Here is an 18554-nt window from a genome sequence, read left to right as displayed (position 1 = left end):
GCATGTGTTTTAAATTGTTTTTATATTGTTTTAAATTTTAAAATTGTGTTTTAAATTGTTTTTAAAATATGTGTTTTAAATTGTATATTTGTTTTAATGTTTTTGATTGCTGTAAACCGCCCAGGAGAGCTTTGGCTATGGGGCGGTATACAAGTGCAATAAATAAATAAATAAAATGAGAAGACCAAAAGCAAACTAAAAAGTGATGGAAAAGGTTCAACAGCAGTTGTCAAGTTGATCAGCCAAGTGTTCCTTCAGCCAAAGAGAAAGGTGTTGGTATATGTTGGTAATGGTAAACTGAAACAGTTAATGTTCCTTCCATCCTTTCTGCCTCAAAAGTAAATTTACCCATTAGTAAATCTTTTAGTTTAGCCATGACCTTTCTTTGAAATATCTACTTCAGAGATTCTGCAGGCCTCTGTGCCTGTCAATATAAGGCTGTCTAACAATGTTATCGTTAAAAAAGAAATACGTCTGCACTGCAATCCGGACTCCAGACAATTGGCAGGTAACCAGTTAATAAATTTCTTTGCCAGACTGTTGAATAGACTGGCCCATGGTCAAGAGTGATGTCACATCAATTCAATGCACTATAATTGGAAAAATGTGGGTGGAAGCAAACAGGGTGGTTTTTTATAAATAAAAGATCGCATGAGCAGTCTCCTGCTTTGTTCACCCATGGTGTCTACCTTGTTCAGTAGCTGAGTGGGATTTCTGCTGCTGTTTTTGTTCAGTAGTTCTGCAACTCAGGAATTCAATGCCAATTTCCAGATGTATTTCAAACCAGAAGTCTGTAATCAGGAGGGCTATGCCTGGTTGTGGGGGAGGGGGCTCAGAATAGCTGCACATCACCATCTTTCTCCACAGATACTTCACATATATATCACATACAATCTTCCTGTGCCTCTCTTTCAAAACTGTCACACTCTTTATATCCCAATATATATATATATTAATTTTTAAAAAATATTTTGAGTAAAAAAATCATCTAGTCTGCTAGGTTCCACCCAAGGACTCCAAAGAAAGAAATGTTAATTTACAACTAACACAAGATTTTCATCTTACTACATGGGTATGTAATGGTAATGGACTAAGGGTGCAATCCAACTGCTATTTATGCCAGACTGAGGTGTGTTGGATATGGCAGGCCTCTGTCTGAAACGGCTGCATCCCGGCTCAGCCAGAGGTTCACCATGGAAGCCCAGCTCGGCATAAAGGAAGCCAGCGGAAGGCCTGAAAAAGGAACATTCTAGAGGTGTGTTGGAGGAGAGGGCAGGGGGGAACTTATGCAATATCGAGATCCTGTTCGGCTCCCTCCCGTGGCCCTCTGTTGTGGCAGCCAGTATGCCAGGAAAAGGGGTGGCGGAAGGAAACATGCATTTTCTTTCCCTCTACTGTGCCCTGACACAGCTAGTATCCTTCCCTCCATGAGGCGTCCAAGCGGCAGCTGGATATGGCTTCGTTCCCGCCAGCCTCCCACAAGTTGGATTTTCTCTGCTTCTCAGAGTTAGAGGAAGGGCTGCCTTTAGGTAAGGCTATACATTATCCCTGCTGAATTTAAACAGAGAACTCAAAAAGTAGAAAATACTGTACACTCTATTAAGCACACCCCTTCTATTTCTAGTAAAGAAGTTAATGATATCATTGTACAAAAAACATTATGGTAATTCCGCAGTGACCAAAGTAACATTTGTAAATCATGAAGTATGCCACAGGTAGTTTACCTATTTCCTTTTTATTCTGTTTTAAAAGATGTGACCAACATAACGGTTTTGCAAACTGAAGAATTTATATATATTTTAGACAATTGTATGAATCAAAAAATAATTCTATTGGCAGCCACATACATAAACAGCTAATGTTTCATGACCCAGTGTCAAACCTATGGCAATATTTACTGGAAACTGTGGAAAAGGTTTTTCTGGCAAATGATCTGTGACCAATGTAACGTGACCGACATAACATGTGACAATTCAATGACAGACCCACAAATAATGCCTCCAAAAGCAAGACCCTATGCATTTGTCACTTTACGATGCATTTACAAGTTGAAGATCAGCATCAAGTCCATGTGGGAAGGTGTAAAGCCCACAAGAATTCACACCTGGCTATGGCAACACCCTAATTATTTTTTTCTTTTCAACCCAACATTTGTCATTCTTTCCAAGGAAGACAACTGTTACAAATGTTCCCTTTTTTAAGAAGGGGATTTAATATTAATGATTGTCAAACAAATTTTCACAACAAATTTTCACCAGTAAATGTTCTTTTTAATTTCCCTGTCTCAAACTCAACAATAACAAAGCTGCCAATTGACACCAGTACCTCAATGCATGCTTCTGCTTCTGCACTTTCTCTCAGAATAATCACATTTCTCAAAAGGGCATTATTCCCTGTATTTGTGTATTTCACATTTTAAATTATGTGAAAAATTAATTTGTGTTCAAGACTTGCCTTCAACTTTCTACAGGGTTGCACTGTTCTCTGATGCAAGGCAAGAGGCCTTCAGCTCCTGAGGTGAGTTTTTGTATCTCTCATTGTCTCCTGGGGGTTGCCAACCTATCTCCCATAGGTGCCAGAGCATCTGCAATGACCTTCAATGGCATGCCCAGCAGGTAGCCCAGAATCTGAGTTTTAATACTTTTAAAAAGGTAAGTCTCTAGCCCTCCTAGAAAGAAAGTTATAGAGTAAAATGTGCATGTACTCTTCTAAGTGATTTCTGTGAAATAACCCAGCCTAGCTGTTCCTGCCTATTATTAGCCTATAAGTGAAGTCAAAACTGTGATTGATAAGTGAGTTGTTTATACACCAGGCAATAGGAATCCCTGGGTACCTAAAGAGCTGCTGTTTTGCCTTCCCTTTTAGTGACCTTGTCGTGCATCTGTCTTTTATTTTAGTCATTGGAATCTCCATAGTTTGCCCTCCCTTTTCTCCTAGAACCCAGGATGCATCTCTCCTGTGCTGGTTCATCTGAGATCAGGTAGTGTCTAGAAATTATTTCCTGCAAAAACTACTACACAATAAGTATGGGTGAGTGTGAAAGAATCCCCATCACTGCAACAGGCAAATGTGAAAACTTTACAAACATTAAGGATGATGTTGGGGGAAAACAGGGTTCTTGGGCCTTTAACAGCTGTATGCCAGGCAGAGGTTCAACAATTCAAGCTTTTTCTAGTATGGGAATACATTTATGGGAACAGCTTCAGCATGATTACTCTCTAATTTTGTGTTATGCCACACCCCAATGGCAACCATTTTGTGACTGGTGCACCCAGCATTCTCTCAAAATTTGAAATGTGCCCTCTGGTTCAGAACAGTTGGCACCCACTGACCCCACCTATTCAGCATTGCTAGAAAGAGTCAGTCAGGACAGGCTTGCCTCACTGATACATCTGAAAGGAATCTGGTAGAAACTTCTACATGCTTCAAGAAAGTGGTTGGGGATCTACTATACCAATATCAGTTCTATATTTTTATACACCACATTAGGTTGAAGCTTACTAATAATTAACTTAAAGGTTTATCTAATTATTAAATATATAATTATATTATTTTTCTTCTAAAAGCAATAACATATGTCCTCCCTGACTTTATCTGACCTGTTTTTTAGATTGTAAGCTTTTTGAGGGCAGGGACATATCTCTTTTTGTTAAAACTCTGTAAGGTGCCCTACACTGATAGTATGGTACAAATAATACACCTAAGAATTATGAAATTATCAGAGAAATAATTGACAGTCCTAAAAGGGGATTTAAATGACACACATGACAACACATTTATCCTATGTAAGTTGCACATTGTGGTGTTACTTTAATCACAAGAACTGCTGCATGTAAAACACATTTTAGTTAACATCTCAGCACATTTCCTTAATGCCTACAAATTCAAAGAGACTAAAATTAAAACTTATAGATTTTTTCCCCTTTGTTGAGGAAGAAAAATAGTATGTGTTTCTGTGACCAACGTAACATGCTCAACCAATATAAGTTTTATTGTCTTAAGCTCATCTGATTTTGTTCCTAACATAAAATTTATTCTCAGTTTACCAAATGAGAAAGCAAAACTACTCATACGATAAAGAGTTATTAACCTATTGTCTATTTTCTTGGAGAGATCTATAAGTGAAGATTGGGGAAAAACAGAGAAATTCTGAGTCATCTTCTATGCCATGGTTCTGGTTGTTTTATTCATGTGTAAAATGCCGTTTTTAAAAACTATTGCCAGGTAATGAAAGTTTGGGAAATTATCTTTAAAATGATACAGAACAGTTGACTATAAATGAAAATGAAAAATGGCCCTGTAACTTGACATTTTCATGGAAATACCCACTACAGAAGTTAAATAATCCATCATGAGAGTGGAGTGAAATAATACATTCATGAAATAGTGCAAGCAACAGTCACAGAACTGGAAGGGCACCATACCACCATTTAGAGCATGTATTTTAAAGCCAGCATGATTTTATATTCGCATAAGGGGGTGAGCACTATGATTTGTTACTGTTTGTCTGCTATATCCTTTCACCTCATTAAAGCTTGGATCTCACACGATAATGAAGTTGCCTTATACTAGGACTCTTCACATGCTACATGTCTGTACAGTAGGGCCCCGCTCATACGGCGGGTTCCATTCTGGACCCCCACCGTAAAGCAAAACCCATTGACGATAATGGGATGCGTCGCGCAAAAATGACGTCAAAATGGCGCGCGACGGAAAAAAAACGCCGTAAAAATGGAACAAGCGCCTTAATGCGGGGACCTTCCCTAATTGAAAGCCGCCGCATTAGCGAATCGCTGTAAAGCGAAGCGCCGTAAAGCAGGGCCCTACTGTACAGTAAATGTGTATATGGTGGGCTATTAAAACAGCTACATACAATCATGGACCTCAATTTTAGCATGGTTCCCAATTGTGTGGAATGAAGGCTTGTCCACATGTAGGATCTTTTACAAGTTATGTTGACTGCATAATGTTGCCCCTGCTCTATCCACTAGTCAAGTTGCACAGTTCTACTGAGAGCCAGACTATTGGTCCATCTAGCTGTATACTGTGTACTCTGACAGATAGTGACTCTCCAAGCTCTCAAGCTGAGGTCTTTCCCAGCCCTGCTAAGATTCATTTTCCTTCTGCATGCAGAGCATGTACTCTTATCGATAGAATGCATTAAAGCTTATTCAAGACTTGTCTTGACTGAAGTCTCTATTGCCCCTGTTGTTGTTTGTTGTTGTTGTTGTTGTTAATAATGAAATATCTTCCCTACTGTAAATTTGCCTCTGTGCACCTGCTTGCCTACTTGCTGTCTACTAATTTCTTTCAGGAGAAGCTACATCAAGTTCTTTCCTGACCCCACTTCATGTTGTTGTTGTTTAATTTATATACTACTTAATGCCCAGATAGCTTCTAAGCAGTTTACAAAACATAAAAATCAATTGCACAACATTGTCACAGTACAGAATAATTAAAAATATACCATAATTAAAATCCACAATAAAACAATCCCATTAAAACAACACAACAATTAAAACTGGAGACTTGGATCAAGAGATCAAGGGAATGGCTGTCTAAACAGGAGTGTTTCTAAGAGCTGGCATACAGATGCCCCACTCATATTTCTTATGCTATCCCTCTTTTCTCTTTTCCCCACCACAGTTCCTATGGCTCTAGGAATGCAATAGCAGAAAATAAATTTTAGAGAGTTGGGAAAGGACAAAAATATAAAAACCCAAAACTATAGTTATGGAAGTAAATTCTTTTGTAGAAGAAATGTGTGAAAACTGATAGTGGAGTGATGAGGGATGAAACTGAAGTGAGATATTATGGGAGCACTAGTCTAGATGCAACTCTAATTCAGCCCTCCACCACTAGGCAAGATTATCCACTCTCCCAAATCAAAACTACTATTAATACGCGTAACTTTTTGTACAACACAAAAGTTAGAAAGAGTGATTTCCAGGCCAGTTGCCTTAATGGTAGGCAGCTTGGGTAGCATTGAATCTCAACTAGGGATGTTGGAGGAGGCTGTTGAACATGCACTATCAAGCGGATTTCTTTCTGTTCAACCTCCATCACAGCACGGACTCTTGCTATTAATGCCATTTGCCTTACTTTTCTACAATGAAAAGGTTTTTTAAAACATGCACACATTATACATAAATGGATATGTAAACTCAGGCCTGCCGCTAACCCACGGCCAGGGTGGGCCCTGGCGCAGGACCCCTATGGTGCTCCTCCATAGGGTGGGAGGGTAGAGCCTACTCTGTGATCCATAGTAGCATTGGGTCATGTCACCCAATGCTGCTGCAAATCAGTGTGGAAGCTCCCAGCCCCCCCAACAGGCTAGCCTCACCTATCTGTCATGTTAGCACGTCAGTGTGTTTGCCCCATGCAATGCACGCACATGCCTGCCATCACCCAAGATAGCAGTGGGTTGGGGCATCCCTAAGGGATTGACGCCCCTGTTGCCATCGTGGGTGATGGCAGGTGTGGGCGCATGGGGCATATGCTTTGATACCTGAGGTAGGTGAGGCTGGTGGGCCCATATAAGCCCTGCCCCACCTGTATGGGGAGGGAATGTTGGCATGAATGACACTGTGGGCCTAGGCAGTCTGGTGCCCAGGAGCCCAGTCATGCCTGGCGCCAGTCCTGTATAAACTGCTTCGCTTTACAGTTTACAAATTCACCGGTGTATAATTGCTGCTGTCCTGAAAGGGGCCTCATTGGTTTTCTTTAGTGAAGTGTTGTTTGTTGACTTTGTTTTCATATAAAGTATTTGTTGCTAGAGGCAGAAATTCTATGTCTACTCAGAAGTAAGTCCCATTGAATTCAATGGGGCTTATTCACAGGTAAGTGGGGTTATCATTGCAGCCTTAATCTGCTTCCTACTGTAAGTTTTAAAGAACCAATGGAACACATCATTCATTACTGTTCTTTCCACATGAAAAGTTACATTTTTTCTTACCTAATGACTATGTTCCTCAGTTAAAGTCTCAGAATTTCAGTCATGTTTACTATAAACATTTAAAACATAAATTAGCTTGAGCTTTATGTTTCGGCAGATGCACACACATGACCATTTTCAGCATAAACTTATTAAGTAAATGTTGCATTATATAAATGATGTTATACTTAGTGAAGGACAGTGCCTGTAAAATGTTTAATATGCCTACAGGAATGTATGTAAGCCAGGATACAACAGGGTGCTAAACTATCCTTCCGTGATATCTGAGTGAGGGAAACGAACCAGGATTAAATTTATACTGAACTGTAAAATCAAGATAGTTAGGCTGCAATCCTAGTCCCAGTTATCTGGGAGTAAGCCCAACTGAATTCAATGGGATGTACTTTTGAGTAGACATGGTTAGGACTGCAGCCATAGAATGCTTTGTGATGCGCCATTAGCCTCTTCATTAACTTTGTCTTTAAGGTGTCATGAGGCTCTTTGTTGTTTTTATGCCAAAAGACTAACACAGCTACCCCTCTGGAAATTCATTAATTTTGAATGGGAACACACAGGGAAGATAGTTTGTTTATAAATATTTGTTGATGGGTGAGACATGCGTGTCTATCCTGTGCTACAATATACATTAAAAAGTTACATATATTTCTGCTTCAGTGGACAACAAAACAGAATAATTAGTCAAAATAAACCAATCGCAGCAGAAAGGAAAATACCAGATGAAAGTGTAAATGAATGTTCATACGGACTGAGGCACATTCATACATTCCTAACCTCAGCTAGGTGATGGGTTTGTTTGGTTGTTGTTTTGGCTTGTGCAAGATTATAAATTTACCAAAATGCACTCACCATTACTGCTTATGTGCATCCACTTGCTTAGATGCCTTGTTAATGTTGCCTGCTGATTCAATTTTATCCAGTAAAAAGAAAAAGAGGGGGTGGAAGATAAAAATAGTATCTTTAGTGTTACCATCTATGGCAAATGGTTACCAGTTTGATATAATCATGAAACATAAAACAAGCCAGATGTTCCTGTCCTAACGTTATCAGATATGTAAATATCCAATAAAACATCCTAGCAAGAAAGACAAAGAAACATTTTGCTTAAAAACAACACATACGCAACAGCTGTTTCTTCTTAAATCCTTCTTGTAAAGCGAAACAAACCCAGCAAAAAAAAGAGAGAGAACTTAGTAACAGATTTTGTCTAGGAAGAATGAAAAATGTCACCTATTTTTTAAATTTACTTCCTTACATAGCTTTAAAAGAATTCCAGAAAATAATTGATAAAATAGGAAGATAGGTGTCTATATACAGGGTGTATTTGTAAGGAATCAGAGGCAAAAAAGAATTACCACAGAAATGCTAGGAAAATGAAAACTAGGGAGCATTAATAGGAAGGAATCTTATCTTCTTTTCCCATTATAGTACTATACTAAACAAACAGGGGTAAGAGGCTTTGAGAACTAAATGCAAGGCTGCCTCCAGGATTTTCTGGGCCTAGTACTGTACTTAATTTCAATAATGCACTTCCTTTTGGGTATGTGCATGTTTCCTAATTAGAAATGCCAAGTTGTTAGAAATTGAGCATCCAGTGTCCTCTGACCCAGTGGGAATTGGACTCCTTTCATCCACAGCTTGCCTAAGTGTGAATATGGAAGAGTACTACATCACCCACCATGCTTTTACCTTCCATGATGCAAGCACAACAGGAGAAGAAAGCTAGCCTTCAGTCCACTTCTGGCTGTTCAATCCTCTATCCTACAACAAGAGTTTTGGGTTTCAAAGCTGGGGTGGGCATTACAACAACAAAAGAGAAAGAGAGAGAGAGGATAAAAGTAGATGGGTATGCATTAGGGATAGGATCCATTGGCCAATGCCGGTTCAAAAGCATTCCATTGACCTAACAGGTTGGCACAGTTTTGAATTTGTTGTGTATCCGCTAGCTGCTGATTTTACCAAATCATGGGGTTTTTTTGTTCGGAAAAAATATTGATATTAACATTGATATTTTAAAAGGAAATATCGATAAACTATCCTTACAATTGATGTTTTAGAGGTGGAGATTTTTTTGTAAAAAAGTCCATTTTCAAAAATAGTCTTAGAAATTTGCTGTATTAAAATCCAATTCTCAGTGACTGAAAATAAGCGAATTAATAGAAAATTTGGTTCCAAAACCAAATTGGGCAGACTTCTAGCGCATCCCTACTGTGCATAGATTTCCATATGCTGATTTATATGTATAGATGCAAATTTTGAAATGATTACTGTAATTTAAATAGAAATACAATTTATCTCACCATTGTGGGCAAGACTAAGTGACCTGTGTCCTGGCTCAGTCTGCTGTCCAGGTGCTAAATGTTGATCGGCAACTTCAGGACCCCTACTCTCCTCTGTTATGATTATTTATGGTGGACTTAGACCAGCCCTTCCAACAGAAGACTCCATCAAATACAGGACCACAATCAGCCCTTCAAATAGACTAACCTCTGTTAAAAAAAATTAAAAAACCTTCCTTCCTACAATGGATTTACCTGTATCCTTTCTGTGGCTTTGATTAAATGGACATAAGTAAATACACAAAGTGTTATAATGGGTACTACTCTTAAATAGGTTACAGTAGGCAGGGGAGGGGAGAGTACATTTGACATGCATCAAAGGCATGCTCAGAGAAAATTGCTGCCACTAGAGGCAGTCAAGCAGAAGACAAATTGCACGGCAAGTATAAGCAGAATATTTGTTAATTAAAATGTAAAACATAACATTTCCCCCCAACTGAAATATAGTCCATATGCGATATAAGCAATTGCTTGCATATAGACAAAGAGAACATTTTATTGAACAAAACAATATCCACAGTGGCAGATATCTTACAACACATTTTTTACTTAATAAGAGCATAAAGAGAGGCAGACCTGACTATATTCTCATAGATGATAACAACAGGGTCCAAGTGCATATTACTTCAGTAAATATTAAACTGAAACATAAACACATACATTCCATAACATTTTCAGCTACCAAAGATATTAATTAATCTACCTTTTTAAAGGAAACAGTATGTTCACAAGTTAAGACAAGAGTCAAAGCCCACACACATCATATTCTAGTGGCCTGAAGCCAAAGGTTTGGCTGGTTATTTCACATCAACATATAAACTTATTCTTGTTCAGTTCTGTAGCTCCTGTCCATTTGTACCTCTCTTTTATGCCCATTACCTCTCCCAGTTTTCCTTCCCCTCCCAGATTTTTCATCTCTTTTGCCTTTCTCTGAATCACTCACTCTTCCAGCCCTCTTCTCCTCTCTTAGCCTGCTGCTTCCTCAGAGTTTGAGCAATAGCGCAGAGCCTTTCCAAGATCCTGCTTCCTCTAGCCATCATTCCTCATTTTCTTCTGCCTGCCCTGCCCCTCTCTTGGAGCTGAGCAGCTCACCCAATAGCTGCCAAAGAACCTTCTGCTTATCCTTACACTGACCCTTTGGGATGTAAGCCAATTACTGCCAGGCGTTCCATAACTAACCCCCAATCCTTGAGTGCAGGGATGGGGTACCTTAGACTCAGAAGCTGAATGAGATCTTCCAGGCTGCTCTATCTGGCCCTCTGGCCTTTCCTCAGTCCACATCCTGTCCTCAACCACTCCTCTTCTCCCCCAGACCACACTCCTCACTATCCCTGCTTTGCACCCTCCTTGAGTGTTTTTGCCTGGCTAGAACTAAATGTATTTGATAATAATGCTTTTTCTTGCCTAGACAGAGGATGGACAGGGATGTGTGACTAAATTAACATTTGTTGTTCCACCCACTTTTGATCCTGGTCCCACCTGCCACTGGCATGTGGCCATCAGAAGGTGGCCTGTAAGGGCAATGTGGCCCTTGGACTGATGACCACCCCTTCCTTAGTGTATAATGCAATATAGGTTCTGGTATCATCCATCTCAGAATGGAGAAGTCAGGTGTAGTTTTGGCTTTTGGATGCTGAGAAACAAAAATAAAAGAGGGCTAGGGAAATCATTTGTTTTTCCTCTAAAAATGAGTATCTAATACAGAGATGAGGAACCTGAGGCCTTCCCGATATTATTGGACTACAACTTCCATAAACCACTGGCTGTGCAGGCTGGCACTGATTGGGCTTCCAACAATACCTGGAGGGCCAAAGGTTCCCCATCCCTGCATTAAGGTGAACAGATGTAAACAGGTGTGGCACACTGTGTAGAAAAAAGAATTTTGGTGCAGCTTGCATCCAGGTGCCACTAAGGTTGCTGCTATTGCAATTCCCTCAGAGTCCTGTCTTTGATTACATCCTGTTCTGTTATATCAGCTTACACTTTGTCCCAAAAGACTTTTTAATCTCAGAAAAATTCACTTCTTCACATGTGCCTACAATTGTAAGGAACCCTGACTCAAATTAAGCCATGACTGCTCTTCTCTGAAACTGCCTCATCTTTATCTGCCTGCCTTTTCAAGCATAACCTCCAAACTGCTGAATCTGAGCACTGTTGAGATGAATAATTGCATTGCTATGTTCCAGAAGGGCATTTAAGGAACAATCCTAACTTCTGGCCAGGGAGCAGAGGGGCTGCATCTGAAGCCTTCCTGTTTGTGACAGCCAGAGCGAGTGAGGGGTAGGATTTTACCTAATTTTTGCTGTGCTAGCTGTAAGCTACTCTCTGGCTACTGGAGGGGTTCCAAAACATATTTGACTGTTCTGTTCAGATGGCATTTTCCCACTCAGGATTGTAACTAGCCTCAAGTTCCCATCCTGACCCCACTGCAAGAAGTGACTAAATCAAGAATTACTACATTTAACCCTCCCCCCCCCATCCTGGGAAACAAAGCTCACTGTTTAGAAAATTTAATCTCAGAGTCTAGAAGATCTCCTAGTCAATTGTTTACTTCTCACCTTCAAGAAAGAAGGGCAGAGAGTGCATACATTTGAGGCTTGTTTCTGATCTCCTCTTCCCAGGAATAATCCTGGAGGATGGGGTGGAGGGAGAAATATTGTCCAGAAAGACCCAAAGATACCAGAACCTTATACTGTGTGGAGTGATGCAACTATTTTAATGTAGTGATGCAACTATTTTAATGTCTAGCAACAAAATCAACTGGACTTATTTATTCTAGGGCTATACAAAGCTTAAAGATTTTTTTAGTTAGAAGAACTTATACAGGAAGATAGGAAGTGCATCTGAGAAAACCCTTTTAATGTAAAATGTATGTCTGTCTTGAAATTCTAAAAATAAAAGCCACAAGGGGAAGGAAGTGACTGAACACTAGGATAATATTGGTGTGTGTGAGATTGAGGAAATGGGAGTGATACAGCTAGGAAACTCCACCCAAGCATAATCACGTAGCAGAATTCATTTGAGATCTACAAGGAGGACATACACAATTTTGGATGTGGTTTTCCCCCCTATAAAGATTAAAATATAAAAAGTTTTAAAATAAGATGATTATGATGAGTAACAGTCTAATACGCATAAAAATATCTTGTCTCTCTGTGACATCCTGAAAGCTTGGTGAAGGTGCTTTTAAAAGCCTAACAGAAATATAAAACCATTTGTTGGTATAATTATTTAACAGCAGTATACTTAATACTTATCAGTATTTCCTATGACACTTGTAAATATCCTCCACTTACAAGTGGAGAGACCAGAATGCAGCAAGATAAATGATTGACTAGATGTGCCATGGCAGGTAAATTGCAGGGTTAGAACACACCCACATTCTAGAAACTGTATAAGACTCCATTTTTTGCATCTTCACATGGATTATTCATTCCATTAGATCCCTATATAATATTCCCAATTCTGTGATTGCATTCTAAGCTGCTTAAAAGCTCTTGGGAGAAGTTTCCATACCAAGCCAGATTTGCTTAAAGTATAACAGCAGCAAACTACTAATACAGGGTTAAAGCCCAGGATAATTGTGGGGTTGGGGGAAGGTAATACAAGTGGTATTGAAGCTGGATAGCAGCCTCTTGCACAGCTGCAGTGCCTTCTTTATTTTTAGCATTCACTGACCATTTAAATAACTCTTTTAAAAAAGAATCTCTCCGTACACTTATTATTAAGTGTCTTTGAAATTCATGAGGTTCAGTGGGGAATAGATGCCCACCCTTTTACACATACAAGCAAAACTAACTTCTTAAGAATGCTGCCACTTTTCAAACACACATGCTGATCGCTTCTTTTGAATGCTCAATCAATGCTCAGATACCACTGAGAGGACATATGTGGTAATGCAGGACTTTCCAAGTAATTAGCTTATGCGAAATTAAAAGAGGGAGGGACTTGCATATGAAACCTGCGGTAAACTACAGAGGTACATTTCTGAAAAGTAAAACGAGTCAGATATTGAATGATTCTATGTAAGTTGTGCCATGTGCTAATTCTTCATTCTTTTACCTCAAAGTACAAATTGACATCCTGACTGATGTGTATCTCCTACTTATCAGAAACCCTAACTCTAAACTGAGACATGTGAGAAATGGCAATATTTGTTCAGTAATGAGGGGACAAGGGATGTGAACATGCTCAGAAACTATTTTAACTTTATTGTTACTTTACAGATTCTGAGCTGAGTCCTGGCATTGAAAACAAGTTGCAACAATGAGCCCTGACTAAGATTAAACTATGATAAACCTCTTATAAAGTACTTACTCAGTATTACGCTACTTTTGAATGCCTAGAGAGTGGTGTTCCTTGACCATTGGGGTTATATCATAGCTATTCAGAAAGTCTTGAGTCATATAGGTGTTCTTCCAGTTCAATAGTGCAGTCCTATGCAATGTGGTGTAGTGGTTAGAGTGTTGGACTAGGACCTGGGAGATCAGGGTTCAAATCCTCACTGAACCGTAAAGCTCACTGGGTAGCCTTGGGCCAGTCACTCTTTCTCAGCCTAACCTACCTCATAGGGTGGTTGTGACAATAAAATGGGGAGGAGGAGTACCACGTACACTACCTTGAGCATCTTGGATGAGATAAAAGGTAGGATATAAATGTAATAATAAACAAATAAACTTAGCCCAACTGTATACCACATAATCCTTAGAAAGTGTGAATAGGATCACAGCTTCAGCAAGCACTAACCCCAGTTATGTTTCACACAAATCTGTTACAGGTAACTGTAAAACTCGTGGCTATGTTACCATTTCAATTGTTCTTATTATTTGAACCACATTAAATGTGTGTGCAAAAATTCTCTCTAGACAAATTTAGTGGGGATCTTTCCAAGGTGAATCAATTCTCTGTGGAGATTGTACAAATAAAAGCAACAACAAACAAAACAAAAAACAATACTGTCTGACAGAAAAAAATGGGATAACAAAAACTGAAGATAAAGTGACACCTTCTGTTCAGTTGTGCAACTACATTTAATTTTATGTTCTTAAATTTAACAGTGTGATCAAACACTAATGTAAAACATCTATCTGTGCCATAGTTCACAGCAAACATCACTTTAAATGACATAATGGCGGTAAATATGATTACACTTTGTTTGACATAACCAATTTCACAGTAAAATAAAAATAAATTTCAGTTGCACAAATGGGATCCTTCTCCCTTTCTTGGAATACTGTAATGAACACATTGAGCAATATTGCTAGTGTTAAATCTGGTTGAGAAGGCAGTTACTGAACACACCACTTTGAGCCTGATACCCTGTACCCATTTACAAGGGAGTAAGTACCATCAAACTCAATGGGACTTACATCTGAGTAGATATGCATAGGATTGCACTACCAAAGATTTAACAAAAACAGAAGGTTGAAATCCTCCTTGGGGATGGGGGGGAAGGGAAGTGAACATTTGGATTGATAGGTTGAGCCAGTGACAAATTGCAGAGATATAAGGCTAAGGTGAGCCTAGAAATACAGATTAAATCTCCTGTATTATATTTTCAAGATTTTATTAATTTGTTTTTATGATCTGATAGATCATTGTTTTCTTTGACTGACATTAGCTGCCTTAAGCAGTTTTATGGAATTGGCCAATCAGTATATAACTCACATTAATAAATAACAAAAAAATTAAGAAATGGGAAAGCAGAGATCTCCCTTTACCACTGCAAATCAAAGCACTTTAGAGGTAGCAGAGAGATGAAGTTCCTTACATGTAGCAATACTAAGCTCGTGGGAAGGCATCTGAGCGGACATAAGTTGCCATGGAATTCCCTTACGCAATCAGAGAGGGAGCCTAGAAGTTGGAGAAGGAGGTCTGTGGCTGGAAGCCTCCTCACTGTGATCGTAGAAAGTTTTGACTATCTGGGAAAATGGTCCCTCGGAAGTCTGTGGGACGATAGCATGTGAGAGGGACTTCTCAGTGGTGGCTCCCAAACTATGAACTCCCCTGACTCCAGTTGTGTGCCTAGCTCCAACTTTGGAGATATTCAGAAAACATGCAAAGGCATGCCTTTTCATTCATGCTTAGGAAACATCTGATTAATGTTGATCCTCTATCAATGATTTTGTTAGTTATACTGTTGTTTTAGTGATTCATTATTTATGTATTGTGTTTTTACTTTTTTTATTATGATGTAACAAACCCTGGATGAAGGGCAGGTAGCAAATACATCTAATTAATAAGTAAATAACAAGTAGAATTTTACCTAGATCTAGGTGTGTGAAAGATCCAATGACAAAATCCAGTGTGGAAACAGCCAGTAGAAAGAGAAGCAGCAATTGGAGACGGATTATCCATTTCACACCAGCAAGGTTAATTCCAAGCAAGCCCAACAGGACAGCAAGTGAAATGCCTCTTACTGCCCAAATGTTACCGAAGCTCAGGAGATCACAGATACATTCAGCAAATCCAGTAATGTACATAGCACCTGCAACACACTGAAGAATAATTTTACTTGTGAAACTGCTAAGAAGTATATTACAAGCCATCTGAACTGGAGGACATTGAAGATTTTAATGATTTCACTTGGCCTGCAAACAGGCCCTCATGATAGCTCATGAAAGTTCCATTAATAAAAATGATTTTTTTAAATTCAATAAAATGTGAATAAAACAAACTCTGTGATTAAATAAAAATATAACTGACAATTATTTAGAACAAAATTAACAACATGGTATTAACAACATAATGGCAGATAAAATATGCCCAAGTTCAGTTAAAACAGCCACCTGACACACTCTCCAAACATTTGCTGGAATAAAAAAATTTCCACTAATTTCCAGTAAGCAAGAAAACTAGCCTGGTAAAACTTGGGGAAGAAGTTTCAAAGAAAGGGTGCCAATGTTTGTTGTTTTGTTTTTTAAAAAACACATCTTAAACATGCTCATTTTTTGAAGCAGGGGTACCATTTTGGATTTCAGTAGTAGAAGATGGGCAAAGAGAATATGGGGGCAGGGATTCAAGGGCTCAGCAGGGTCTAAATGCCTGCTCTTGGATCTATTCATTATTAAATTGCAAAAAAAAAAAAATCAAGCTACAGCAATGTTATCAATACAGGTAAAATAGTCACCGTGCTATTATTTTAAGCAAAGGGATTTGTGCCTTTGGCATGAATACTGCGCCATTACATACATAGTTTAGTGACTAGGTGACAGTGGACTTCATTGTATCTGGGTGGAGTTTCCTTTTGCTGTTCTGCTCTTTTTTTGAGAGAGACAATAAAGTTCTTGTCTAGCTTCCTGACTGGCATGTCCTTTACAGCATCCATTATAAATATCTATTAGATGTTTGTTTCATTGCTTGTAACTATAGTCACTCAGTGGCTACATTCAAATGTCTCCCTAAACCAGCCTTCCCCATTCTTGGAGCTTCCAAATGTTTTGGACTACAACTCTCATCATCTCTGATCATTGGCTATGCTGGCTGGGGCTGATGGAAGTTGTAGTCCAAAACATCTGAAGGGCACCAGGTTGGGGAAGGTTCTCCTAAACCAAAGATTAGCATGAAATGAATGAGGCAGAACAAGCCACAGCACACGTGAACTTGCACGCACTCCCACCCACATCCCTCTCCTCCTCCAGCATGGTCACAAGGAGGAGTTTGGAAGCTGTCATGTCCGTTTTTCCTTAACCACATCTAAGCCAACAAATCATAGTTAATGTTAACTATGGGTTGTTTGACTTTTCATCACTTTGAACAACTAAATTGGACCTTCATCTCTTCCAAAAGCTAGAAAGAATTCCTATTGTTATATGGTGAATGAGCTCAGTGAATGAAGCCAGGATGGATCTCTTCTGTCAAAAAAGGTACAGAAATCTGCCACTATCTTAGGAATCTCTCCTTCAACAAGCTGTTTACATGGATAGAATATGGCTCATAGGCACCATGTTGCTGCACAAGCTTTTTGCTGGACCAAAATGAGCAAACAACAGGTGCCTGATTGGATAATTTCAGAAGTCTTAAAAACTTGTAGCAAGCTAGTCAAGTCTTTCTTAAAGAAAAATTGTATGAGTAATAAAGCACACCATTAGCAAGAAAAAATGAAAAAAACACAATACAATACAATAGTCATGTAAATATTAAAAATTATTGTGGAGGGATCAACAATAAATTAAAATATTTTTATGATCATTAAAACAATTGCTTTATATCACTGGGCAAGGCATGTGTGTATGGTTTTAATATTGGAAATAGTTTAATATTTTAATGTAGACTTTGTATGTTTTTAATTATATGTATTTTTTATCTGGAAGCCGCCATGAGTTCCAGTTTTGGAAAAATGGCGGGGTATAAATAATGATGATGATGATGATGATGATGATGATCATCATCATCATCATCATCATCATCATCATAATACTGAGCTGATCAACAAAGAAGTCTTGACCGATTTATTTTTATACTGATTGGGTATCAGTGTCATACTTGAATAAATTCCAAATGCTCCTAGTCCAAATTTGGTTCTAAGAGCGTAAAATACCACACAAGCAAGCAACAAATATGTGGTATTTTAGGCACATTTATGACCTGTGTAACAGCAAGGAGAAATAAAGTTGCTAAGCCATCTAACGTCTCCCCCTGCCCCAGGCTTGGGAGCCACGTTTCCCTTTGGGGTGTTTGTTTACCTCTCTTGGAATAGTTAATGGTGTATAGAACTTGGATTAGTTAAAAAGCATTCTCTGCAAAACCGTGACCTAGCATTTCACTCATACTGCATCCAAGCATTATTAGCCAAATATGTATTTCAATCCAGACAATTATGAATTTAGACAACATCACTATTCATAACATAACTAGACACACACCATAGTTTTCATAATTTTATAACTGCACAGTTTCTATTGAATATTTTTAAACCTTCTTGAGTAACACAATATAACCTATGGGGTTTGTATATTATTGCCTTGAGTTAAAAAAAGGTGGGGGGAGGTGATTGGAAAAAATGTAAATGAATGAAAGCATTTTCTAAAAAGAAGTAGCATTCCTACCTGACCAAAAACATAAAGAAGACCAATGGTCCCTCCAACTTGACCTCCAAGGACAGTAGAAATCATTGAGTAGACTCCTCCACTTCCAATGCTGCACCGTTCACAAACCCCAATGCCAGACAAGACCGTTACTAAGGCCACCACGATGACAAAGGACACCAAAAACATGCCCATTAGAATACCAGTGTTTCCCTGAAATGAGAAGGGGGGAAAAGG

At 38.8% G+C, this 18554-nt stretch overlaps 1 protein-coding gene across 6 annotated transcripts in view; it reads right to left on the bottom strand.

Annotated features, from left to right (window-relative positions):
• SLC12A8 (solute carrier family 12 member 8) overlaps window positions 1-18554 on the bottom strand; it is a 113217-nt gene that overhangs the window by 66131 nt on the left and 28532 nt on the right. For 5 of the 6 annotated variants that reach the window (XM_061609037.1, XM_061609035.1, XM_061609038.1 and 2 more), the window contains 2 exons: window positions 18339-18530; window positions 15557-15788 (listed from right to left, as the gene is read on the bottom strand). In XM_061609037.1, coding sequence (XP_061465021.1) covers window positions 15557-15788; window positions 18339-18530 — 424 coding nt within the window. Of the gene's footprint in view, window positions 1-7801; window positions 7851-8641; window positions 8675-15556; window positions 15789-18338; window positions 18531-18554 lie in introns of those variants that run through there. The other variant, XM_061609040.1, reaches the window with a different exon arrangement.

Source organism: Rhineura floridana, chromosome 2, assembly GCF_030035675.1.
Source record: "Rhineura floridana isolate rRhiFlo1 chromosome 2, rRhiFlo1.hap2, whole genome shotgun sequence".
Lineage (NCBI taxonomy): Eukaryota > Metazoa > Chordata > Lepidosauria > Squamata > Rhineuridae > Rhineura > Rhineura floridana.
The sequence above is the reverse complement of the archived record's forward strand: the minus strand, read 5'-3'. Positions and strand labels throughout refer to the sequence as shown.